General features: G+C 38.1%; 2 protein-coding genes across 2 annotated transcripts in view; both read right to left on the minus strand.

Annotated features, from left to right (window-relative positions):
• LOC140950154 (uncharacterized) overlaps positions 1-4693 on the minus strand; it is a 28489-nt gene extending 23796 nt beyond the window's left edge. The window contains exon 1 of the mRNA XM_073399345.1: positions 4460-4693. The gene's annotated coding sequence lies outside the window, so the exon portion shown is untranslated. The remainder of the gene's footprint in view (positions 1-4459) is intronic.
• Positions 4694-5508: 815 nt separating this feature from the next.
• LOC140950213 (uncharacterized) lies at positions 5509-25317 on the minus strand. Its single transcript, XM_073399419.1, has 24 exons — positions 25235-25317; positions 23762-23832; positions 23286-23347; positions 19666-19735; positions 19042-19132; positions 18482-18589; positions 18047-18106; positions 17798-17868; positions 16919-16951; positions 16796-16827; positions 15965-16013; positions 14689-14797; positions 13852-13899; positions 13610-13711; positions 13102-13181; positions 12636-12684; positions 11641-11708; positions 11039-11125; positions 10080-10157; positions 8436-8501; positions 8249-8338; positions 7522-7569; positions 7085-7155; positions 5509-6669 (listed from the first exon to the last, which is right to left on the minus strand). Exons 1-24 carry the CDS (start codon positions 25266-25268, stop codon positions 6561-6563), a joined length of 1686 nt encoding a protein of 561 aa, XP_073255520.1. The 5' UTR covers positions 25269-25317; the 3' UTR covers positions 5509-6560.
• Positions 25318-26241: the final 924 nt, after the last annotated feature.

A 26241-nucleotide genomic window follows, 5' to 3' on the forward strand; every position in this document is an offset into this window, starting at 1 on the left:
CGTACGAAATTTGTGGGCCAGGATTAAGGGATTGAAAAGCCTCATTGGGGACCCTCATTTTACACAGGTCCACCATACATTCCTCAGCTGATCTTTTCCTTTCTATAGCTGTTTTTCAAAACACAGTCCAAATATAGTCCAATTTTAGACATGTACTTGGTCCATGTTTTATACCTAGTCCCCAGACAGTGGTCTGCAATCTACAGTCCATGTTTTACACTGACTGCAGGTTAAAAAACATATTGTTTGCTATGCCAATAAAATAGTAAAATATAATCAAAGGTAGTCTATGACTGCATATAACTCTCCACTTTAATTTTGTACTGAATATTGTATTAAAAATAAGCAATTTTGAAATTACGGAAATATTAGTCTCACTCCTTCAATGTCTTCAGCTTGGAGCACCAATTTCATACGATCATCAATCAAATTATTTAACTCGTGATCTAAGCTAGAGGTGATCTTTCAAAACCCTTAGTATCTTTTTAGGTTTACCTTAACGCATGAAGTATGTTAAGTGACAGCTAGAGAAGCTTGGGTAGGCAAATCGTTCCTGAAACATGGACATAATTATATTATTGAGCTAAACAAAATTCCCTAGTCAGCTGTTTTATAAAATCTTATCAAATTTCATAAAATTTTGTAAATTTTTACAATATTTTATGAAATATTTCTTACAAACTTCATACTTTTATAACATTATATTTTATTTCATAAAACTTTGTATGTTTTTATAAAACAAAATTCACAATAGTTCATGCACTTATAAAATTGTATATACTTTTATAAAATTTTAGACCAAATACAACTCTGTAATGTACAATATTATAATTGCTCAAATGTCACGAAACTACTTGACAGTTTTTTGGCACCCCTTGTTTGAAGTTTTCCCAGGTTTTGTTTGGTTAAAATTGCACTCTGAGGTGATTTTAATTCTAACAAGTGACACATTTACCAGTAAAAATGTACTGTACATTAATTGCTTAAAAAAAAAAACAAAGAATATTCTGGTTTTAAGGAGATTACATTTCTTGCCATTTTTCCACCATTATGATGTTCAGAGCCCCAGTCTACCAGTGAATGTCAGGCTAGGGATGACATTGACATTCTTGCATTTATAATTCATGTGGAAATCATACCAAACAAAATAGCCATGCGATAATGAGATCTGTATACAAAACAAAAAGGCCAGGAGGAATATGAGAAAAGGTCAACTTGGATCTTTCTCTTACGACTGTAAACTGGGCAGAATTTCAGAATACTTGCTGGGGTTTGTACCGAGCAAAGTGCATTCCTTATGGGCCCATCCCACCCCACCCCCTACAAAAAAAAGCCAAGATGGGTTTTGATGGACAGAAAATGGAAGAAATAACAAAAAGAAGATAGCTACACTAACAGTCTACTTAATAAGCTGCTAAAACTAGGAGTTGCAATGTGAAAGTAACTGCTACAGGTGTCTCATTTAAGGTTTACTTTAACAAGCAATTTCCACGTCTTAATTTCTCAAAACGAAGACTATAGCGACATAAAGAAATAGAATGGCAATTTCTGTTGCTTTTCCCAACCGATACATCATTGTCATTGATAGCAAACTGCCTAAAAAAGCGCTTAAGAATGTAGTGACTTTCAAATTTTGCCTCACTTTTGTTGTAACGCATGCGCCATTATCTACCGTGACATAGCTTAAAGTTTTAGTTGTCATTAAACTCTGAGAAGTGCGAATGTATAATCACAGCATAATTTTCCTTTTCTTGGTATTTAGAGATATTATCGTTGCGAATAAAGCTGCCAAACCTTCATTTTCACCCCGTATCTGTAACACAATGACATTTGATATGCAATGGTGTTATGTAATTGTTATACCGCGTGACTTATTTTTCAAGATCGCTGTTAAAATAAAACCGTTCAGTTTTTTTTCCATCTACTATGGTGAAAATAAGATGGTTATTAAAGTCTGTTAGAGCTCGAGAGCAGAAAAAGTTGTGTGCTATGTTAGTTTATATTTTCTGACGGTCTACCATCAATCCACGGTCTACCATTCTGCAGCAGTAAGAAATATTTTAATGGATTTTGTCTCTCTGCTTTAAAAAAGAATTGAACTGAATAACCTGAATCTCTTGACGTGACATTGACCTGAAAATCACCATGAAAATCTTGTTCCATTACCCACCTACCTTTCCTTTCACCTAATCCTAAGATCCTAAAAGCTTTCCTAAAAACTCTTCCCACCAAAATGAAGCCTACTAAATGCCCAGCAAGAGAAAAAAAAAATGAGGCAAGAAAAGCGAAAAAAGAAGGGAGGAGAAAAAGCGAAAAGTAAGACTGCTGTGTCACTTTTAAACCCATCTCGAAATTTTGCTTTCTGCGCATGCCCGAACTTCGCAAGCTGATGTTTTACATCTGGATCAGAAGGCCGCCAAGTGTACGACCTGTAAACCGGTTTGTGGTAAGTTTTAGCCCTTTATAGCACGACAGTGACCAGAAAAGCACTCGACTAGCTTCAAAAAGCGTTTTTCGGCAAAATCTCCAGGAGCGAATGGGTTAAACCCGGTTGTAAAGAAAAGATCAGATTTTTCATATTTTTTTAAAAGATTTTTTTAAAAAGTGATAATTGTTTGATCCTTCGACTCTCAGCTGCAACTGAATTGTCAACAAGTTTACTGTTCGCATGAAACCAGTTTTCATTTTTGGATGAACAGATGAAAAGATATCATTAGATTCCGATATAGATCGATGAAATCGGTAAAAATCAAGATAAACAGATAAAGGAAACGAGTGTGTCATCGATTTCTACCAATTGATCGATACAATCGATATCAATCAAATCAGTTTTTCCGATTTTTATCGATTCATTCATCGATTGATAAATCGATACCGATTTTTATCGATTGACTACTCCGCGATGTGTACATGTGCCATGCCATCTCATTCATGTCCTATGATGTAAGCGACTGGGAAAGGTTTCCAATTTCACAGGAAGCAATGCTGTATTTTTACCCTGAGAACGAATTTTCGTGTTTTGACTCCTCTCGCGTATAAAATTTTGCTTTAAGCCTCGGAGAAAGTTAAATGAAAGTCAAGAAACGTTGTTGAGTTCGTTTCTTTGACTGGATGTAAGCAGTAACAAATACCGAAAGCTTGCCTTTTTAAATTTTTCTCTCTCTCTCCGGTACCCCTCCCGCCCCCTGTCCCTCCCCCCACTAGACTGACGGAACTGGATTAAATCTTGAACATTCATTGCTACTCAGAGTTTCGTGTAGCCTCCCACGCAGACGTTCTCAGGGGTTCTTCACGTGTTCCTGCCCCACTGACAGTGGGGCAGGAACGCGTGACGAACCCCTGCCTCTTGCGAAGCAATCAACAGGCTACGCATTTACAAACGGATATAAAAACTTTTTGTACGAATCAGGAGACAAATGTTGCAAAAGCTCAAGGAGACTTTCACGAAAGTCCTTCGTCCGATTTAATAATGCCGCAAAACTTTTCGAACGGATGTTAATAATAGACCTTTTCACGGTTTATGACGCCATCTTGGCAGGGGCAAACACGGCTAAAATTACAGTGAATGTATCCATGGGATTTTGGCCCACTTGGAACCGCTATAACGCCGCTACAAAGAGGCGGATTTCCAACATTTGCCACTACACTTTAAATAGTTTTATTGGTATCATTCATTCAAAAAAAATAAACCTATTAACGAAAGTACGACATCCGAAAAATTCGAATTATAAATCTTCTCATGTGGCTTCTATTTCATGGTAATTTGCATACTGTTGATTAGAAGGGTTTGTATGAAATCTTAAAAATTCGTTTACGGTCGATTAATTCATCGCCTTCGGTCGCATTGTAATTGCGGTATGGATTTTGTCTCTCTGCTTTAAAAAACAATTGAACTGAATAACCTAAATCTCTTCCTTATACTTCATGAAAATAATCTCAGTACAAATGTCTTCTAAAGTACTTTTTCACTGTGGAAATCCGCCTCTTTGTAGCGGCATTATAGAGGTTCCAAGTGGGCCAAAATCCCATACAGTCACTGTAATTTTAGCGGTGTTTGCCCCCCAGCCAAGATGGCGTCATAAACCGTGAAAAGGTCTATTTGCCAGCAGATATTTACTGTTTCTTCTAATCCTTTTTTTGTTGGATAAGAATCGAACTCTAACACCAACTTCGATGGTCACATGAAATTTTATGATCGACTTTCATCGATTTCAGATACCTGTCGATTGATTTCTACTCGACATTTATCGACAACGATCGATTTTAATCGACTTTCGAAACTATCGACATGTAACACCCTTTATGGAATGTCCTTATGATAGTCCTCTTTTTTGAAATATTAAATTTGCATCGTAAAATTCCTTGTTGTTTAGCGTCTGCGGGGCAAAATAAATCACCGGAGTCATCTTAGTATATCTAACATATTTTCCAACAAGACAACATCGCCAGGATTTCTCACCTTTTGCACAACAGCCGCGGTAGCAAGCTCAGCTCGTCAGCTTCCAAGACTTCCAGGCGAGAAAGTCACGCGATGTCTTGGTATTTTGATTCACTTGAATTTCTTCTCGGAATACAAAATGAACTATTGTAATCACCAGCCAAAGAGAGAGGTTTCAGCCTCACAGATCGAAATGGCCATCAAGGCGTTGAACTGAACTGAAGGTATTTCTGATCACGAGATCAAGTCACTTCCTTGTGAGAAAAAATGTTAGTTTGTACCCAGACTTTACTCTTCTTTGTAGGACCGTGACAAGGTGGGCAAAAGGTTGGTAGGTCGCCAGCCAAGGCAAGGCGTTTTTTTGGTGCGTTTTTCGCTCGTGTTTTGTAAAAAGATGCAGGAATAATGCAGCTGCGCGAAGAGCTGGACCGAGGTTAAACAAGAAAACGGTTGGGGAGGTGCCGAGAAGCTTCTTTCTCTCGGCCCCTTCCACGCGTTTTTTATCGTTTCACCTCGGTTCATCCATCGTTCGGGGCTGACTAGGAGCGCGCGGGCTGAGGCGGGGCCGTATCTGTCGGGGAAGGAGTGGTTTATAATGGGCTTCTAAAGCTCTATATGGTCCCAGTTGCTCAAGAGGTGGATTGCTATCCACCGGAAAAATCACTGTCAGGAGCCGATTCACCACCTGTCAATGCAGTTGGATAGCGATTTATTTGACTGTGTCACTTGTTTCTACGGTTTTCTTAGAGTATTTTGGCCACCCGTCTATCCTCTCTTGATTTAGGTCATGTTCACGCTTGTTTTTTTTTTTACCCCTTCTGGGAAGGTAGTGGGCGGTGGAGACAATATTTAAGAGGGTCCTGCCCCCACTATCTGAACGCCTGAATCAGGCCGGGGGGGCAACTAGGGGTCTTCATGATCAAAATTTCCCCTCAGTCCCGTAATACCAACAGTTAGAAGCAAGCAATTCTGTCAAATATAAAGTCATGTAGGAATTACAAATATTTGTGTGTAATGTGAAGATGACGAGGTTCGAGTTATGTGCATTTATGGACATAAGTGCAACAAGGTCATTTTTTTCCATATAATGGCTCCTTAATATAACATTTCCGAAACCCACATCTTAGAATCGTTAATTTCGAATCTTGTTATCCTTCTGGTCAAAATCCTAAATTATTGCTTTGAAAAAAAGTCCAAATTCTGGATCTAGAAAAACCAGCTGGGTAATCTGAAACAATACAAGTACCTATATAGGAAGTCAAGCAGCTAGCGAACTTACAGAATTTAAAAACCTCTGAATAACTATCACTCTGGAGTGTTTATTACCTGTCATCTTATTCAGTGTACATTAATATGGCTTCGGATAAACACAACAAAACTATTTTCCACGGGTGAAGAATATATCATTTAAATAATTTTTATGTTACTCCGAATCCATAATTTACCGTTCCTCGTTTTAGGTTAAATTTTACTAAACGAGTTGTAGCAACTACAGATAAGGTCATCTCTTTCACTGCTTTTCACGGTCCGCAACCTTTACTCAGTCAACTTTATTTAATGTGGTTAATCAGCTGACTCTTTCTCTATCTGTCCACCACACAGGCTTCAGCAGGGTGTCGCTACTGCAATTCCTTTCCGTCTTATCTCTAGCCTGTAATACAGTGTCCAGGCGCGGATCCACACCGGTTTCCACCGTTTTACGGAAATCGGTCAGATTTTTCACAATAAATATTACTAAAACCTTTTAACTTTCCAACTGAAATTTGGAAAATGGTTTGGAAAGTCAGAAAATATCCTGTCTAAGTGACTCATAAACCCTAGAGAGGAGATTATGAAAAATTTCCCGGGGATCATGCCGCAAGACCTCCCTTAGAGTAGGGAATTGGTCAGTATTTATTGTAGATCCACGCCAGGTGTCCTCTTGCGGAGAAGAGAAATTGATCTTGATTTAACAAAGCGATCAAATTTCTTTAATGAGCCGAGAGTACGAAAAGTTAAGAAGGGGGATATAGCGATATTTTACAAACATTAAAACACACAGCCCTTCCGTCTACAGTGTAGGTGCCACAAGGCGAACAGCTCCACATGTAACTTTCAATACAAACAAAGCAACGTTCTCAAGTCACGTGGGGTCTGTGTAAGCAATTGGTTCTTCACAAAACATTTCATCAAGCAAAGCAAAGCAAGGATTACAAACTCTGACATTCTGATTGTAGCCAAACGCTGGAATCCTGAAAAAGAAGACATGTCCTCGTTGTTAATTTGTCCACTAAAAGACTATGTGAAGAGATGAGCGCCTCTCTTACTCTCTTCACCGGAAACGAGCTCGTTAGCCTGTAGTGTAACACAGTTTTTCCCACTTGGGAAGGAATGTATGTCTCTTCCCTCAGTGACTCAATTACGAAAGACCGCCACAGAATTTGTGGTCCGGCCAGCGGAGGCTGCTTATCCTATAAACTGGGAAGTTTAAAAACTTAGAGCTCACGATGAAACTTCAACGGCTTAAAATTTCTTATCTTTTAAGATTGCCTCTGTCAGTTTCTGTTAATCAGCAAGAGAGGATATCCTCTCTAGTGATCAGCTGGCCACGAGACAAAAAACTGTGACACCTACAACTGATAATACAGTAAAACATGTTGAACTTACGGAGCTGACTGATCTGTGCAGTTGTGACAGAAAACGCGGCTGCAGCATCGACAATGATGGCGTCTTCTAGTCTACAACAAACACCAAATGCATCTGTGTTAAGCCAAAAGAACCCAAACCAATCAAAAGAACAAACACACGTTTTCTAATTTTCTAATCCTGAGAGGTTTGATGTCCATAGAATAACCCTGATTGCGCCTACACTTACCTTTTCTTGGAAAGGAAATTTGTTCTGTGGACTTCTGGTGTCCGTTTTCGATCGAAAATTAGGTTTATCAATTGAGTTGACATAAGGTAGATACCGTAAAATATGAGCTTCTACGGCACAAATTGGGTATAATGTCTATGAAAATGCAACCTCCTTTCCAGGGCCCCCGCCCATTTCCTAAAGGAAAAGGCTCTGGGAACAACTTTTGCGTGAAAGACACAAAACTTACTTGAGTGAATGGCGCTCTACATTTGCTGTTTGAACAACAGTTAACAAGCTGCGAAAAAAATACCTGGATTAAAAAGTGGTTAAGACTAACCAATCAACAGGCGTGTGATAGCAATCAAGTCAACAATACGGGGATTGAAAAGATGTGGGAACTTTGCTGTATCGGCACAATATGAAAAAATAAGGTTCGAAATATATTTACGTTTTATTTGAATTCAAACAAACAATTTTTTACTTCTCGGGGAGTAATAATAATAATAATAATAATAATAATAATAATAATAATAGTAATTTTATTACTTGTAACGGACAAATTCGCATATGAATGTATATGATATAGGCTGATTTATATTAAAAGAGTCTTAACTAAGGATTTAAAAGTAGTAAAATTCTTTTCGTGTCTTGTGTGACGAGGAAGGGCAAAAACCAGTTCCTGGTGTCGGATTTTCAGTAGCAGGTCTAGATCGCGATTTGAAAGTTTTTTAGTTTATTGTTTCATAGTGATATCGATTTTACTTAATGCTACATTTGGAAAAACTTCAATCCAAAGTCAGTCAGTGGTGAACATTTTATAGCGATCGGACCAGGATAAAATCACTTTTTAAGCGATGGAAAGATATCGGTATGGTTTTCGAAAAACTGTATCGAAACACCTTAAGTAAACAGTTTATTGTATTTGTCCTCTATAAGCCCCAATATCTCAGTACCGTCTATAGGTCTATTCTTACCTCATCTGGTACCCACGATAATCTGAAAGTGTTTTGTAAATGTAGTACCTCGGCTCGGTCCCTTTCAGCTTGATTAAGCCGTGCGTTTGCCTGGAAAAAAAGACCATTTGCTGCACACTGTGCGAGTAACAGACGAAAAACTAAATACAGACGTATTGAAAGACCTGAAATCTACCCTAAAACTAACCTCGTGAATAGCTGCTTCCGTTTCCTGACGAATTTTGGCCATTTTGTTGACAAATGTAGCTTCACACTGCATCAAACCACAAATAAGAATTTTTTTAATATCAGCAGAGGCGTTCCAATTTCACGTTACGAATGTGTTCTGTAAATTAACTTTCCCACAAAAGAGTAAAAAACCCCGACTAATTCGATGAATTCACACCAAAAAGTACAGGAATACATCAAAGGTAAGTCTCCTTTATTTACTTGATAGAAAAAAGTAAAAATAATGATATTTAGCGTGCGCAGACCTCAGTATTTTATTTCTCATACAAATTCTCAACGGTTGCTTGTAACGCGACACTGACTCTCTTGAGAGAAAGTTAATTTACATAACACACTCGTAACGTGAGCTTGGGACGCCTGTAAACGAGTGTCGCGAGAACGCGCGAGGAAGCGGCAAAGCCGCGAGGGGCAGAGGAAAGGAGAGCTTGCAACCATCCCTTACAAATATTAGTGAACAATACGACAGCAGAAGAAAGAACACGGCAAAACCTTTTGTTACCACTATGTTCAAAAAGATTTTCTGCCCGGCCAAACTTCATCTTCCTTTAAACAGATCTTTTTGGAAAAGCACAGAACACCGTAAAGTTAAGTGCATGATCACGACAAAACCCTCAAGTAATAACCCGGTCACGTTTGTTATACAAATCTTTTTGATGACCTCTTCTTTCTGCCCTGTTGTTGAAGGGAGACTTTAGCCTTGAAGCGCGCGGACCATAGTTTGTACTCGACATGCACTGAACTTTATTTCATAAATGTATTGTACACTGTACCTTCAACTCCGCTAGATAATTTTGATATTCTAGAAGCCGTGAAACCAGCCTCGGTCCAAGGGCGCTTTTCTCGCCCTTCCCACATTTGAAGGAAAAAGCGCTTTAAGGACGTGAGGCACCTCCTCAGAGAAATCAGTCTACACATGCAGGAATCAGGTGTCTGGCCTTTCTCACGCTAGCTATGGAGCAGAGGGCACATACGTCATTTTCTGCTTATTCAGTACACCGAGCGTACTGGAAAAAACTGTCACTGAGATATGTATGGTGGTCGAGAACTGCCAATCGAAAAATCCGCATATTGAAGGAATATGAGTTTAAGACTTTGTTTAACGTACATCTGCATCACTTCTTTAAGAAGGTGATCTTCCTTCCACGATGAAAACCTATTATCCGCCATCTTCGAGCTTCCTCGAGAGAAAGGGTCGTAAACACAACAAAATCAACGTGATGTACGCAATGCATGCTGGTAGTGTCAGCCCTCCGCTGGGTCGAAAATTTTATTTGATTTTAATTTTGATTTGATTTCATTTTACTTTGGTTTCATTTCGTTTTATTTTGATCTCACTTAAAATTTACTTTCACTTTTCTTTTGAATTAAAATAAAAATTAGGAAGAAAGTGGAAAATGATTACAGATGACACTAAAAAGTAATAAAAAATAATAAATAATTCCTTCAATATGCGGATTTTTCGATTGGCAGTTCTCGGCCACCATAGATATGAAATGAAAAAAAAAAAAAAGAGAGAGAGAGATTTTCAGGTACATGTAAAGTATTGTACGATGATAGACAGTGAAATGGAGTCTGTAGCAATGAAAATCTGTCAGTACGTTACCCGTTTAATGGCGATATCTTTCTGTTCTCTTGCAATATCTATCTCCTGCTGCAATCTCATAACCTCTTTGTCATGCGTCTAAATAAAGAAAGTGAAAACAAGAGAGAGAATGAAAGTGAATACTTTCCTAGGGCCAGCAGTTCTATTAGAATGTCTTATAACGCGTTTAAACGAAAACTGCTGACTGGTCAGATCAATTGCTTGGGTGCCAGTCTTCGGAGCAGTCGACCAGACCACCAGTCAGGGTCTTGACTAAATACCTGAGAAGACCGTCTTTTCTTTTTGCTTTTAAGATAAGGACAAAAAACCGTAGCAGCCACCCCTTCTTTAAACACTTTACCGATAGGACTAGTCAAGAGAGAATGAGTTCATTCTCTCTTGGATGTGGAAATAGAAGAATCGATACTGGAGTAAAGATCTCTGGCCGTAACCTCCCCTAGCGCTAGCTGTTAGATTAGGTAGGTTCAGTACGGTACCGTCTTCATTTGGTAGGTCAGTGCCACGTTCTTTTCTACCTTCATTTGGTAGGTCTGTGCCACGTTCGTTTCTACTTTCATTTGGTAGGTCTGTGCCACTTTCGTTTCTATTTTCAATTGGTAGGTCTGTGCCACTCTCGTTTCTATTTTCAATTGGTAGGTCTGTGCCACTTTCGTTTCTATTTTCATTTGGTATGTCTGTGTCCCGTTCGTCAATCGTTACTATTTTTATTTAGAAGGTCTATGCCCCGTTTGTTACTTTTCATTTGGTAGGTCTGTGCCCTCCATTGGGTAGGCCTGTGCTCCATTGGTTACATCTCGATTTGGTGAATCTATGCCAAACAACGCTAAAACAATACTTTACCTCAAAAGACTGCGAACAGTCTCCCTTGGAATTGGAACTGAATACTATCACTGAGAACAACTGAGACTAGTATCGAAACGACGTTAAACCAGCAATAAACTTTTGCCGCTATAACTTACCTCTGCTGCACTAGCGATAGACTGCATGAGTCTTTTGCAACGCTGTTCAAGGTCCTCTTTCTCAGCTTGACACTTTATCAGCTTTTCCTGAATAATACGGGGGAAAATATAAAGATCTTGGGTACCCTTTGTACGGGAAACGGGAAATTAAATGGTTCGCGTCAATTCGTCAGGGAAGCTTCAGAAAATATGGGCTGTATAACAAAATACAAATTCACTTTTCTTGTCCCAAATGTTTCTTATAGGAATACTGTTAAAATATCGTGAGAATTTATTCTCGTCCCTCATTGCATCAGAGCCGTTTCCATGTGATCATCTCGACCACCCGAACACATTTTGGGAAGCCTTAGGAAATGATTATGCAAACCAAGCTAAACCAGACAACAAGTAAAAGAGGTTTGTCCAGTAAATACTCTTTTTTTACTAACAGATTTATATAAGTAGGGTTAAATACTGAGCCTCGGCCGATTGAAAATAGTTTAGACCGCAGTCTTGTTACGCAAAGCCTTCTTTGAAGACTTTCTGAGACTTTCCGGGTTAAGTTGCCGTAAATGTGGTTGAGTCTTGATTACGCAAATCAGTGAATTAAAAGGATCAGGTACCTCGACTTTTGAAGGGTTTGCCACCACACACGGTAATAAATCCGGTCTGATGATAGGTTCCACATCAGCTGTAGGAATGTTAGATGACTGAGTGCCGCTACTTAAACCAAAGAAACGATTAACTACAAATAAACTACAGATAAACTGATGTCTTTCATTGAGCTCAAATTTATATGAATACCCGCCTTCCCAGGGGGCAGGTGATCACCGGCGAACGCTACAGAGAAAATAATTTTGATAATAGTAACAAAGGCGAAAGTAGATGGCTAATGTGCGCGCCCGTCCCTGCAGTGCTTGATAAACTTTTACTTGCCTATCCGCAATTTTAACTGTCGATAAGGCAGACACCTCTCTGAAGCGGTCAGCTAAACTTGGTTTGGATAGCATTTTGCTTAAAGCTGTGTTACTAAACTGCGCCCCTAACTGAGCGAGGAGAATAACCACTTCAAGCATTGAAGGACGGTTTGAATATCACAGCAAATATAAAAGAAGACAGGGATGGGCAACTTCCAAACAACCCATCTAAGAGAATACGGATTCCGGAAATATCCGAAAATAAGTTTGCTTGTGGAATCCGGAATCCGGGAAATTTCGGAATTTCGGTTTTGAGATGTGGAATACAGCTCAAGGAATCCGGAACCCCACTAACAGTTGGAATCTGCAATCAGAAATTTACTGAGAAAGAGTCCGGTATCCACAGACTGTCTTGAATTCCATTGCTTAAGGACCGCATTTGCATGGATTTTTTGAAACGTTTCATCTTAACAGTATTTCAAAGTTTCTCTGCGTTTGTTTGTCACGCTTGGGAGACACATTTGTTTGTCAGATGCTGCGATTTTGTCATTTACAAGTAATATGATTTCCTTCCTTGTACAGAAAGCCAAGTATCTCTAAGAAGAAGAGCTTTTGGAATAATGTCCGGCTTAAGAAAGTTCAGTGCCATTACCAGTAAGATTAAGTTTACCATATAGTGCCTACAGCTCTAAGCTTCTCACCTGGAGTCTCGGACCGGAGCTCCTCACACGAGTTATGCTTTCGAAGACTCTGAAAACAAAGACAGCAAAATATGTGATAAATAATTTCAACAAATTTCTACAGTATTTAAGGATCCAAACACCAGAAGTAAAATTAATACAGCTTCTCCCTTTTAACGAGTTGTTAATCAACTGATATCAAATTCTCCATAAACTCATGGGGTGGGGGTGGGGGTGGGGTTGAAGGAGATGTAAACACGGGAAAAAGAATTGTGTAATTGAACTGTGGGCATACATTGAAATGTTAAGACTAAAATTAAACACTCCAGGAGAATGACAAAGAAGCGATAGCCATGCTTGTTTTGATCTGTTTTGAGTTGCTACAGTGTTTCGCCTTAATCGGAAATAAAGTTTCCCACTTAGTATTATTTTATGCGTCTTGGTACTTTCGTGAAGGTTAAAAATTTGCAAGGATTATTTAACTCACCCAGTCAAGGGACTTTGTTTTGTCTTTTCTTCTTAAAAGTTCTGGTGTCTTCAACAATTTATGTCTTTCTTGCGGATTATCTGAGTTTTATAATGACAAAACTATATGAAAAAATCATAAAATTCACAACAAACACATCAGGGATCAATGCCAAGTCACACTTCTAACAACATTTTACAGAATACTGTTTATTTTAGCACGCTTAATTTTAAAACACCATCGCAAGTGGGTAGATTCATCAATTTTGGAGACCTCATACCTAGGGCCTACGCTTCCAGAGAGGCCGTGAGAACGAGATTGCACCTTGGTTGCCCTGTGTGCTGCTTTCCGCCCTCACCTCTGTTTAGCGCATGATCACTGTTCACACGCACCCGCGAGATTTTCGAGCCTCATGAGTATGCCATTTTCTTTTGCACTTGTATGTAAGATGTCCTATCCGCAAGTAGCACTTTTCCGTGCTGGGCTATGCACGTGACAAAATGAATACTTTATCCTTCTTAAGACAAACCTTTTGCCATCCATTTCGGGCTGTTTGGTGGTACGTTTTCATTAATGTGTCTCACAATCGTAGCCACATACAGCTTTAACATTGGGTCTTTTGTTGAGAACCCTGCAACAGAAAAACATACATTATACAAGTGATTGATAACTACAGCATAATCCTCATATCCGAGTTAACCAGAAAAAAAGCTTAAAAAATCTTTCCATTCCATTAAATTTGTAAATAAGATAGAAGATCAGTTAGATTACCAGTTGGAGTTTGTAGCCTCTCTTGTAAGTTCTGTACTGCAACATCAACTGCAAGATTATTTTTTATACAGAATTAAAACTTAAAAAGGTTTTATGGCACTTGTAATTGACAGCCCAGTAGTAGTTTGAATTCATGTACAATGGGAAGAACGTCCCAGACATCCTCAAGTGTATAAAGTTATTCGCCACTTGCAAAAAGAAAAGGAACGGGAGCCGATAGAGCGATTTTCGTATGACCATGAAAAATGGTTTCGGTGTGTTCGTTATTTGTTTTATCAGGCAATAGATGAAAAGATCAAAACATGGACTCTCCGTTTCCCCGCCAAAGAAAACCTTAATATGGAGAACGCATTGTTCGATTGGCCAATAGTGTTGCAGTATGACGTCAAAGCGAAGTTCGATTGATTTCTAGAAAGTTCTTTGGACATGACGTCTTTTCAGTCGAGTGTTCGCTTAACCAACCAAAACCCACGAGCGTTTATATTCGTTCGACAAACTAATCAAATCGCTCAATTTCAGCACGTTTGTTGTTTCTGAGACTGTTTTGTTCGCGCGTTTTTATTTCAAGGTCATACGAAAATGGCTCTATACGTTCCGCAACTGTTCCTGGCCGGGATCGTTACTAGGGACGCGCCGGTCCGTTCGCTATTGGCCAATTTTTTTTCATGTCCCTAATAGCAATCCCACAAGTCTTAGCAACTTAACCTCGTTTTAAAAGTAAGAGTTTTTGAAACTCAAAGCCTATTTTGTGAAAAGGGATTGTAATGTTATCAACTTAATCAAAAAGCTTACACAGAGAAATCTTGCATAACAAGTATTATCGTGGGTTTGTTTTACCTTCCACAGCTCTCAGTAGTTGAACCAGCTCCTGTTTGCCACCGGAACGGGATGCAAGGTCTGCCGCTGTCTCTAATGTGTCAGTCAAGGCAAACACTGGAACACCCATCTTAACAGGGAGAGTAAAGTGGGAGGGGAGGGAAGCAAATCATTAGCGCACATACTTGGTTAGGTCAAAATGAATCAGTTTGCCCCATCCTGTCAAAAAAGGATTTATCAGTATACTACTAAGTAGTAATAACTATAAAAGTTTTATGGAGTGCATGCAGCATTTCAGCTTCCATTTTCTGGAAGGTGTTCGCGCCAAGTTTACGGTACGGTGACTTCTCTACAGGAATGTGGTTCGGTTCTCAACAGCCGTTTGTGGGGAGGAGTATTGCGTGAAGACAGAAAGAACGGCTGTGAAGCAGACTATGCCTTTGGCAAATTGGTGATAATGTCACTTGTCCCTGAGAAATCTATGGGGATGCCAAATACACATTCCAAGATCCATTCAACCACCAACGGTCGTCCAATACAATATCATCGCCTGACTCGTCTCCAGTCATCTCTCACTATCTCTCTCTAGTGGCGTGTGGGGTGTGATGGGAAGGAGGAAAGTGAGGCAGACAGATGACCGTCTTTCTCTCTTCTCCCTTCCCATCATCCCCTGCTCCCGCCGTGTATTACGAGCGAAGACTACTGGGAACAAGTCCGTATCATCACTCAGATCTATTATGGGATGCATTTCTTTTGGGCACAATATTTACAAGTAGACCTTATTTGCATCTTGGTTAATGTTAAATCATGAGACAAGCCGTTTTGGAATATTTCCTTTGTAAATTGCTCATATTAATGATCATATTCATCCATTGTCCCCAGAAACACAAAGTAGCAAACCTTCATACGGTATAACACGATCTGTAAGAAGCGGATACCATTTCAGCAAGTGAAGGTCTTTCCTGTACATTGCACTGTAGTATTATAATGTATGGTGAGTTAACTGTGTCTACGCAAAAACATCAAAGTGAGAAAACAGGGCCAACCAAACGCAGATTTCTTCTAAGTGCTTTGAAAACATCTTTTAGGCTATCTACAGTGCTTTTAAAGCTGTAAAAATACATTTTAAGTGACACCACAAAATTTTGATCTGTTTGGTTGTAAATTAAGGCAACTTTTGGTTAACCATTTTGAATTTATTTAAGGCTTTCTAACCGCATTATTATTACTTTCCAGAACAATATTATATTCTCACTTTCCAGAAAATCTCATCTTTCCCAGTTTTATCAGTAAGTACCTGTATGAGAAGTTCACCACACTCCACATGACTTTCACTTGATCCTTTCCTACAGATCAAATTAATCACATAATATCAGTAATACATGGCTGCTTAATCAAAAATTAGAATCTAGACAGCATTTTTGCCTCATTGACGTGGAATATTCAATATTCTATTCTGACACAAAATGAAATTATCATGGAGGCATACTGATGCAAAAAAGGTTACCTAATATACAAGTACTTCCAAAGCAGCAGTCAATATTAAAAATAAAAAAGGTGTGATTACTAGCCTGAAATAAGTGCACAAAATGACTGTCATTTCAGACTATGTGTTTATGAGTAGTTTTTCTGTCAGGCCTTCCATACGGTACAGAAAGAGATTGCATGGAGTGTACATTTCCATGCTCTGCATAGTTGTTGCTTTGCCGATCAACACATGCTTCGTTTCTTTAATATGTGCTTTTTCTTTATTCATTACGAAACAACAACAAAAGCTAAGTTCATTTATTTATGCAAAAGAGAATGACAGTTGAACATGAAAAGCACAAAGATGAGCTGGATAATTAAGATGGTGTCAAAGCTCATGATAGTTGTTCAAAGTTTCAATATCATAGTTTAACCCAGACCATTTTTGAAATTGATCCAATTTAAAATGCCACTTGGGACGTATGACCCACTTTTACTAATTTCTAGACTGAACAGTCTGCTTAATAATACACACCCCAAGCCAATCTCTTTGTACCACATAATTTATCACTACTAATTATGTGCTTTAATTACCTTGATTTAATAGGATTTCATAAAAATTTGTGTAACATGTTTTTTAACCATTGTCATGTAAACTTACCATGCAAGGGCATGAAGAGGGGTCCAAGATTTCTAGATTGGATAACAAAAGAAATATTATAAATAAGTAGTAGTCTTGATATTCATTTACTCATTTCTAGTATGAAACATTCCATAAACTTACATTGTTCACTGCTGTCACATCTGCATTTCGTTCCTGTTGATTTTAAATAAAATAAATAAATAAGATGGGATTTAATTTACGTAGCTAGTTTACAGGGCTGACATACATTGGTTAACCCTGAAAACTGTTGTGTACAGAGAAACATTATGACGTGTGCATTTCGAGAGTCAGAATGACATGCCACACTTTCTGTTAGAGATACGAGGACCAGGAATCGGCAGAGGGTTAAATCCCCTTTAATTAATTATCATCATCATCATCACCATCACTGTTATGTCAATATTATTCTGTAATGGATATTAGCCTAGTCAAAGAATCCTGTAGTTTGGATTTAACTTACAACGCAGACCAGTACCGAAAAATGCCAGACTTTGTAGCAAAATGTGCTTAATTCAAGATGGAAGAAAGCACAAAAAATATTCATCACAAGGTTTTACGTTTGTGTTCAAAAAGCTTCCAATCATGAGACTCTATCCTGGCTTTACAATTGAAGAGGTGCATGCAACAAGGCCCTACAAGGTGTCTGCTAATCTGCTAATCTCCCTTTAATTTTCAAACATAATAATACAATACAAATTGATTAATTATTATATAGAGAATCAGGGTTTTCATTAAGAATTTAGCAGCAGGAGAAAGGTGTAATGTTACAGGAGAGTATTGTGAAAGACACTTCGCATCTGAATAAAAAATAGCCATATAGGCTATCAAAATTCTGCGTAGTAAACAGAGAATTCTCTGATCTCCTTTGCCTAATGAACACACTGTAGAATAATGACTGTAACAATCAAGACACTGGGCCAAAATTCTAATGGAAAGTTTACAAAATTTCTCAAGGTTGTTTAATTACTTAAGGGACAAATTGTGACCAAAATTAGTTACCATTAAGAGAGCCACACAAGGGAGATGGCCACCTTCTGCAGTAAAAAAGAGAGGAGTGTTCTTGTCCTCATCTAACAAAAAGAAATAACAAAATAATATTTACTGTGATTTCATTCAAATATTGGATCAAACGTTCTTATGGGAAAGAAATAAAAAAATTTACTTTGCCTGTGAATCTTTATTTACCAGTATGGAAGAAATAATTCAAACTGGATTTGTTCTTATTTAAAAATAAATAATTATTATTACCTCTAATATTGATGTCAACATTCTCATAATTCAGTAAAGTAACCATGGAATAATGGTCTCCTGGAAATACAGTAACTCATTTTTACTGATATCAAATAAATCAAAATTAATATACTCTGACTAACTAATTATTTTCTAAATGATTAAAATGCATTACAGTGGTACTACATGCATTCAGAGTCATAAATTAGTCATAAATTAATCACATCCTGTTAAAAAGTTACCATTATAAAAGAATAGCAAAAACACATCTGTAGGCACTAGAAAACATGCAGAAACCCTAGATCACAGATTATTGTACACCTCAGCACTGTGTGTGAAGTACATGTACAAGGGGCTTTACTGTTGAAGTACACATGTATGACTTGCTAGTTTTTGACTTGGTTAGTTTTCGGCAGTCTTTTGATATTAGATTAATGATAAGCATATTATTACCTGTTTTAGCAGCTTCAAACAAAGCCCTTTTCCTTTGTTCAGGATTTAAACTAGACAAACTTGACACCACAACAAATGCATCAGATGTTGCAGATGATGTTGAATTTGCTAAAGATGAAAGAAAATGCCATTTCAATAAAGACCTTTTCATTTCCATGTACTGTTATGATGTAGTTTAAAATGAAATTTACTGTAATGGTTTCATCCTAGTTTGATTCTCAGTTTCCTCTTTCTTCTAACTGCTTTCTGATGGAGGGTTACCAGTTTAGCAATGCAAGGAGACAGTGTAACACTTCAGAAAACAAGTTTGCCATCCAACATAATTTTCTTTTGATACAAATTTGTCATCATCATCACTGTCATCATCATCATTATCATTATCACCATCAACAAGTCTCTCAGTGCCAGAATTAGGAAAACAAGGACCTGGGGGCATCTTTATACCCTGGTATTTATTAATTTTATATTTATTTCATTTAGCTATTTGTCAGACTGCTTGATTTTTTAAAGTAATCAACAATATCATATATTAATATCTCTGATGGGTAAATTTAACACACCTCTTCCTGTTCTGGCCTCTTCTATAGCTGACAGAGCCTTCTGGGTGTTCATTTCATCTTCTTTTTGTTTTAAGAGACACCTTGTACATACCTAGCAGAATGATAAAGGACTACTGACAGTAGATCAATGCTCAGTCAATTGACCACTTTTTCAATGGCCCTCTAAAATGTGGGCAAGAAAATTTTCATATCTGCAAACTGAACTTTTGTGAAACAGACAAATTGCAATAGAAATTCTATAATAGTAAGTATGCCTCAGTTCCTGTGAGTGCACTTAAAACTGGAGCCATACTGATGCAGTTGCATGAATCTTACCACAAGACATTACAGCGATCAATTATGTTCAGTATAAAGACATTGAACTTTTGTCTCTTAACATTTGTATGTCAACACCAGATGTTTCGTGATTGAGTCTGTTAAGTTTAATGGAGTAATGGCCAACAGTTACAAGATCGTTTGCCAAAAGAAGAAAATTTAACTCCCTTTCTTACATTCCACTCTACATTACTGATAAAACTCATTCATTATTTTTATAAAACATAACATGATTTTCAAATAGATGAAATAGCAGGATTTAACTATTTACTTATTATTTGACAAAATAAATTTTTAATAGTGACGTACCTTTACAGCTTTGTTAACAACGACATGACACGTAACACACACTGCAGTGGAACATGTACGACAATGAGAACTAACAAACAAAAGAATGTGGAATTATTATCATGACAAGAGGTAAGAAAGTGGTGCATCATTCTACTTAAATTCTAAATCTAAAGAGGTGTTTAAGCACCTTACTCTTTAATAAGAGGGAGAAAAACAAGGGGGAGAATAATAATCATAATTTATATCATGCAAATTAACATAGAAATATGATTAAATGCACATAAGGGAGGGAGTACAAGCATTAAGACTTTAGCTGTCCCTTACTAATCTTGCTTCTATAGGATGACAAAGCAACTAGGAATATGTGACCCTCCACGGGAAAACGTACACTAACGACCTTCCGTTAAACGGGCTAAAAACGTTAGCTATCCGTTAGTCATCCGTTAGAAAAATTGATGAAAACCGTTGGTAGCGTTGGTAAATCCGTCAGCTGGTGACTCTTGCCCGTCAGAGCGTTAATCATATCCGTTAGTGGCGTTGGTTAATCCATTAGCACCCGATCCTTGCCCGTTACAGCGTTAGCCGTATCCGTTCCTTAGTCAATCTGTTAGTCTGATGATCTTTACTCGTTAGAAAACTTAGCGACAACTAACATTCGTTTCTGATAATGAGAAGAAGAATGGCATTTTCGTATTTGAAATATCTTTTTTCATTGCCGAGATATCCAAGGTTTTGTTCAAAAACTGATGACGTCACAAGGCAACAGCACAGTGAACGTCATTTTGTGCCTCACCTAACATGCAATACTGGTGCCAAGTTTGAAAAGAATTCCTTCAATACTCTCAGAGATATTTTTAATTTTGTGACATATCTTTGTACTGAACAAATTTGTGACATCATCAGTTTTTTAGCAAAACCTTGGATATCTCTGCAACAAAAGAAGATATTTCGATATCGAAAGTGCCATTCTTCTTCTCTCTGAAAGGTCGTTCAGATAGCAAATAGTGATAAATTATTTTCAGGCAGAAATACGGGATCAGTTATGAAAAAATATACCTCGTTACGACCCTGAAATAGTGATAAATTATTTTTCACTTCGCATATACTTCAAGCACCGTTAGTTAATAGTCTTTGCTTTTTACAGTTTAGGGTTGACGAGAATTTTGACTCCTTGCCGCATGAAGACCTGCCGACAATTGACATGGAAACTATGGCAACTCTGCGAGACGAAGCAGTGGAATCCAGCGTGCCACCTGCGCCAGCTACACAAGAGAGTTCACTGATGCCAGCCACGCCAACGTCAGCAACGACGAGGCAGGTGCCCACAGCAGAAACCCCGGTCGGCGAAGAGGTGATAAGGACTTGTGTCACTCCAAGGAGGGTGCGGGGAGTCCAGTTAGCACTCAGAAAAGAGAACGAGCGACACAGATGTGCAGTGAAGCTACTGCCATACTTCTTCATTGATGAAGAATTAATCAGCAGCAACACAGACGGTACTCATGGCAAACTGCCTTTAGACAGTAACAAGTTAAATTCTTTAAAAGTGTTAGTGTTTAGTAAGTTTCCAGTGGAATCTGCTGTTGAAAAAGAGAAACTGTGGAAATTTATTAAGACAAAGATTAATGATAGATGTCGTGCTCTTAAGTTCGCTAAAAGGGGACACTAAGGTTTGTGATGTTAAAAGACTGTTAACGTTTTTCAGGTTTTCTAATAAAACTTGCTGCTTTTGCCCCGTTTACGCAGATTGTACTTCTAGGTAGTTTAAAGGAAAAATAAATCACACCAAGTGCTTGTATGTGTTATGTATGAGTCATTCCCGACCCCCTTCCCTTCCTTGAATTTCGAACGCACTTCCTAATTATTTATTACTTCTACAAGTAGTTCTAAAGAAATGACGGTCGTTCGGAAATTCGTCGTCTTTGGGTCGTCACGCAACGCCTCCGCTGCTCTTCATTGCCGGTGGATCAAATTTCAACAAAAATTTGCATAAAGTTGTTTAGTTCGAAATGTCAATGAGCGAGAGTCGACTAATATTATTTTAATTTTCCACCAAACTCAAAGGTCCACTGATGCATTTTTGGAATAAGATAACTAAGATGGATTGAGATAACCTGCCAGACATCTGCTGTAGTTGGTTAGCGGATTCTCAACAAGAGATGCTTTTGACTGTCGGCCGCAGTTGTTTATTGATGGTGGTCTGGTGTCGCTTTTTCGCTCGATTACGACTCCGTTTTTCGGCTTGTTTCGTTAGGGACAATTGCCAATGTCACGTAGAAAACAAAGAGGAATGGAAAGTGAATTGTCAGAATCGTAACTGTCGCAAACTATTTTGCTTTTTCTGAGTATTTTTGTCGATGTTTTGGGAGAATTGAGTCATGTCACTTGTCGATTCTACCCCTTGGAAGTCCTGATTGAATGCTATTATCAGTTTTAGCCATTGCAAAACCACGCTTTCTTTCTTTGATCGACCGTTTAACTAAAGACTTCGCTAAAAGGCAAGAGATAATACATGACCGATTCGATTCATTTCATTCTGATTCAATTTCCACAGTTCATGGGTTATTTCATTATTATACATCATTCACAACTTATGATCCGTTTATTTTATAGAATTAAGACTTTAGTGGTGATCAGTCACTAGAACTTTAGTATAAACCGTTAGAACGTTAACGTAAACCGTTGGAGCGTTAGAGCGGACCGTTGGACCGTTAGGACAACCCGTTAGAGCGTTAAGACAAACCGTTAGAAGGCCAGGGCCGAGCGTTAGAACGTTAGTACAAAGCGTTAGAATGACTTCAGAGCCGTTAGCAATCCGTTAAGTATCCGTTAGTTTTCTAACGTTTAACGGAAGGTCGTTAGTGTACGTTTTCCCGTGGAGGGTCACATATTTCTACTCCCCCCTGTCAAAAGGTTTGCTAGTTCATAATGTTACATTTGCTGGTACTGGTTTATACACCTGGATGGAGTGCCAGTCGCATCAAAAGTAAAGTGTCTTGCCCAAGAAATTATGTATTATATACGTAAGGTCAAGGACCCTAGCTAGCCACAGCTAGAACCCAGATTTTTTGATCTGGACTCCAAAGTACTGACAATAAGGTCATTATGCCTCCCAGATTTCAGAGTACTATGTGTACAATGTACATAATGAAAATGGAATCCATGCATGCATTATGATAAACAAATCTACATGTAACAAGGGTAGCTCCAGTGTTAACTTTTTTTTTTATTTACAATTCAAAGTGGACAGACTGCAAATTTTAGTAGTTGCTAAAAAATGTATATCTACGTGTCGCAACTGTTCATCAGTAGGATGCCTAAAATGCCTGCAATTCCATAACTGGTTTCGGCTCCATTAAATCCTATACCAATTGCAGAACATTTTAGGAGGAGCCACCCACCATATCAGCACAGTCACGGACAACACATATAAGTGAGGAAAATATTGCAAACTAAAATTAAGACGTTAATTAACAAACTAAATGTACACATAAATTAAATAAATAAACAAATAATGTGCGCGCTCAAAATAAAATTGTACAGGCACACATACCAAGATAAAACCGAAATACAACTCTACACAATAAATAAGTAATGTAAGGATACGATGGTGCAATAAGTAAGCATGATAAGATACTTACCGCCCTTTGATCAAGTTAGTTCCCCAATACTTCTGAAATATTGTTCCACACTTGGAACAATTCTGCCAAATAAAAAGTAACAATTTATCCTGAGTTCTACAAGTGCAAGCAATTCATGGGTACAGTTTAACTTACACTATAGTTAACTTTCCTTCTTCTTGATGAACACTTCATGCATCAGTACACTAACTCTTGTTTTTGTAATACAGTGCAATGGTCATCTTTTTCAAAATACCATCATGTCAAAACAGTCACGTAAGTGTGTGCTAACTATCAAAATACCCTCTGCAAATGAGCCACAATTGCATATAAATAGCCAGCAGCATATCAGTCCTATCCATTTGAGTGTTGTCTCACATTATTAGGGTGGAGTACCTGTAAACTAGCTTGAGCAGCTTAGTGCCTTTTTACTATAAAACAAAGCATTTACCTTTTTAACTATTAAACCTTGGATTATGAAGTTAGCAATCACGAACCTTGCAATCGCAGGACTTGTATGATTTTTTACAGTCACTACACCTTCTTGTAAGGACTGCAGTGTCACTTCCTTTTGAGTTCAAAGAAGAAAGACTGATTTTATTCAATTGAAGATGATCAGCTGCTGTAGCACACTTTATCACTCATATAATCATTATAAGGCCAAAATTTTGAAGTCTTTTATACAAAAACTAAAATCCGCACTTGACAGCTGGCCATCTTTTTATATAAAAAAAATTATATCACTTAACAATTAATGAATGAGGCTGAGTATCTTATGAAGAATCATGGAGATCGAGGAGGGTGTTATCGGCCGAGGCAGATGACACCCCCCGAGATCTCCATAATTCTTCATGTGATACGAAAGCAGAATTCAATAATTGTTTTATTATTCATTCAAAATAATTCCTAGTTTAAAAACAAAGCTGAAACATGCTTACCTTCATCAACTTGAAGTTCACCTTCGATAGTGCTTGTTTAGGGTTGTTCAGCTCCACAAAATTAATATTCTCCAAATAGCAGATGTCGCCCTTCGAGTTGCGTTCTTGCTGTTCTTGCCATTATTTTAGCTATAATTTCGCCTAGCTCTTACTCTTGAAAAAAGTGAAATGTCCGCCATTTTTTGTTTTCACAACCAAAACAACTCAACCTTGTCCCCAGGTATTCTCGGTTAACGGTGCATTAACCTGCAAGGACGCTGCATTCTTGACGTCATTTCCTCGTTAAACAAAAAATTCTTCCAAATTTGGTCATCAGTATCTGGTTATGGTGAATTATGCGTGTGCTTTTAGCCAATCAGAAACAGGGAAATATTTTGAATGAATAACAAGGAACTTTAAGCCTGAGAAAACAGCTGACATTTAGTGATCCTACCACTGCATTCTCCACCAAATGACGTCTGAGAAACGAGCGCAGAAATTCCATACAGATGATGCGTCACTACCCAGATCTGGGTAGTGCTTCTGATTGGTCGTACTGCATGGGAAATTTGATTCAACCAATCAGAAGCACTACCCAGATCTGGGTAGTGATGTGTCATTAGTACGAAATTTCTGTGCTCGTTTCTCAGACGTCACTTGGCAGGGAAACCAGTGGTAGTGTCGCCAAATGTCGGCTGTTTTCTCAGGCAAAGGAACTTTATACCAAACAGATTTGATAAGCTCTTTAATATCATCTGTGTAACATGCAATTGCATGCAGAGACAACAAAAGCATTTCTAGGTCTACTAACAATGTAACAGTATGTTTGAATATTAAACTCATTGTCTTTAGTTAATTACCTTTTATTTGGACTACCCTTTTATTTATAGAACATCATGAAGTTTCGTGGACGCAATCGAACGCAATATTTCAGACATTATATGTTGAAACTTAAATTAGAAAACAATACCTAGTCACAGCTGTCAAATAAAAGTTTACATAAGACTGCAGCAGTATGCAGGGTGTGAATGAAACGTTAAAACAAAAACTTACCTTCATTCGAGCTTGAACTATGGGAACCTTCCATTTCTTATAAAATTATTCCTTTCTAATAATTCCACAATCAAAAACAAATTTCGCAAAATCACAAGTGTTTGAGTTTGTATTTTGTTCCATGACTTGGTATCCGAGCCTGTACAGGTGACCGTTTTGTTTCCAAGCTCCCCCGAGACACACGGTACACAATTGCACAATATACGTGAACAGGCGACGTTTTCGCCGGCGTTTTTGATGCAAGGTTTGTTTCAGAAAGTATCAATTGAACGTGCTTTGAGCATGATTTTAGCCTTTCTATTAGCTTCTATTATTTTTGTTGCTTTACATATCTTCAATTTGAGGAAATTGGTTTATCGCGTGACCAACGGCATGACAAATTCGTGCAGTGCAGCCAGAGGGAGTCCAGATTAAGGACATCGAGAACATCGAATGCAAGTACAACTCCTTAATTGGCATCCATTTTTTTTTATATCGGCACCCCCCTCTCACTACTGAGGATTAATTATGACTTCTACTCCCAAGGAAATGTACTCTAACAATAGCAGCAGAGGGCTGTAGCTCACAATTCCCCCAGACTCTCTGCCTCGGTATCTGTACCAAAACTCTGGCTATGGCCGTGGGTAGACCATGATGTTTTAATGCTAGCCATCATCTCTATTTGTGCTTTTCAGTATGATGTCAGGATTACAAGTTGAAAAATGGAACACCGAAACAGATGGACCTCTAAATGAAGCCAGCATGAGGAGAAAGTTAAAAGGCTACTCCTGCATAAAATACACTTTTCCTCCTGGTACAGACTTTCCTGATCACACTCATAATGTCTCTAAAAAGGATTCAATAATAGCTGGCCAGTTTCGGTTTGCTATGAAGGGAAGAGAAGTCATCCTCCAGCCTGGTGATATGATTGAGGTTCCAGCTGGTGTGGTGCATAATGCTTCAGTGATTGGAAGTGAATCAGTGGTTTTCTTTGATGCCACAAAGTAGGAGAGTTTTAGAAATGATGC

The sequence above is a fragment of the Porites lutea genome, chromosome 1, assembly GCF_958299795.1.
Source record: "Porites lutea chromosome 1, jaPorLute2.1, whole genome shotgun sequence".
NCBI classification, from domain to species: domain Eukaryota; kingdom Metazoa; phylum Cnidaria; class Anthozoa; order Scleractinia; family Poritidae; genus Porites; species Porites lutea.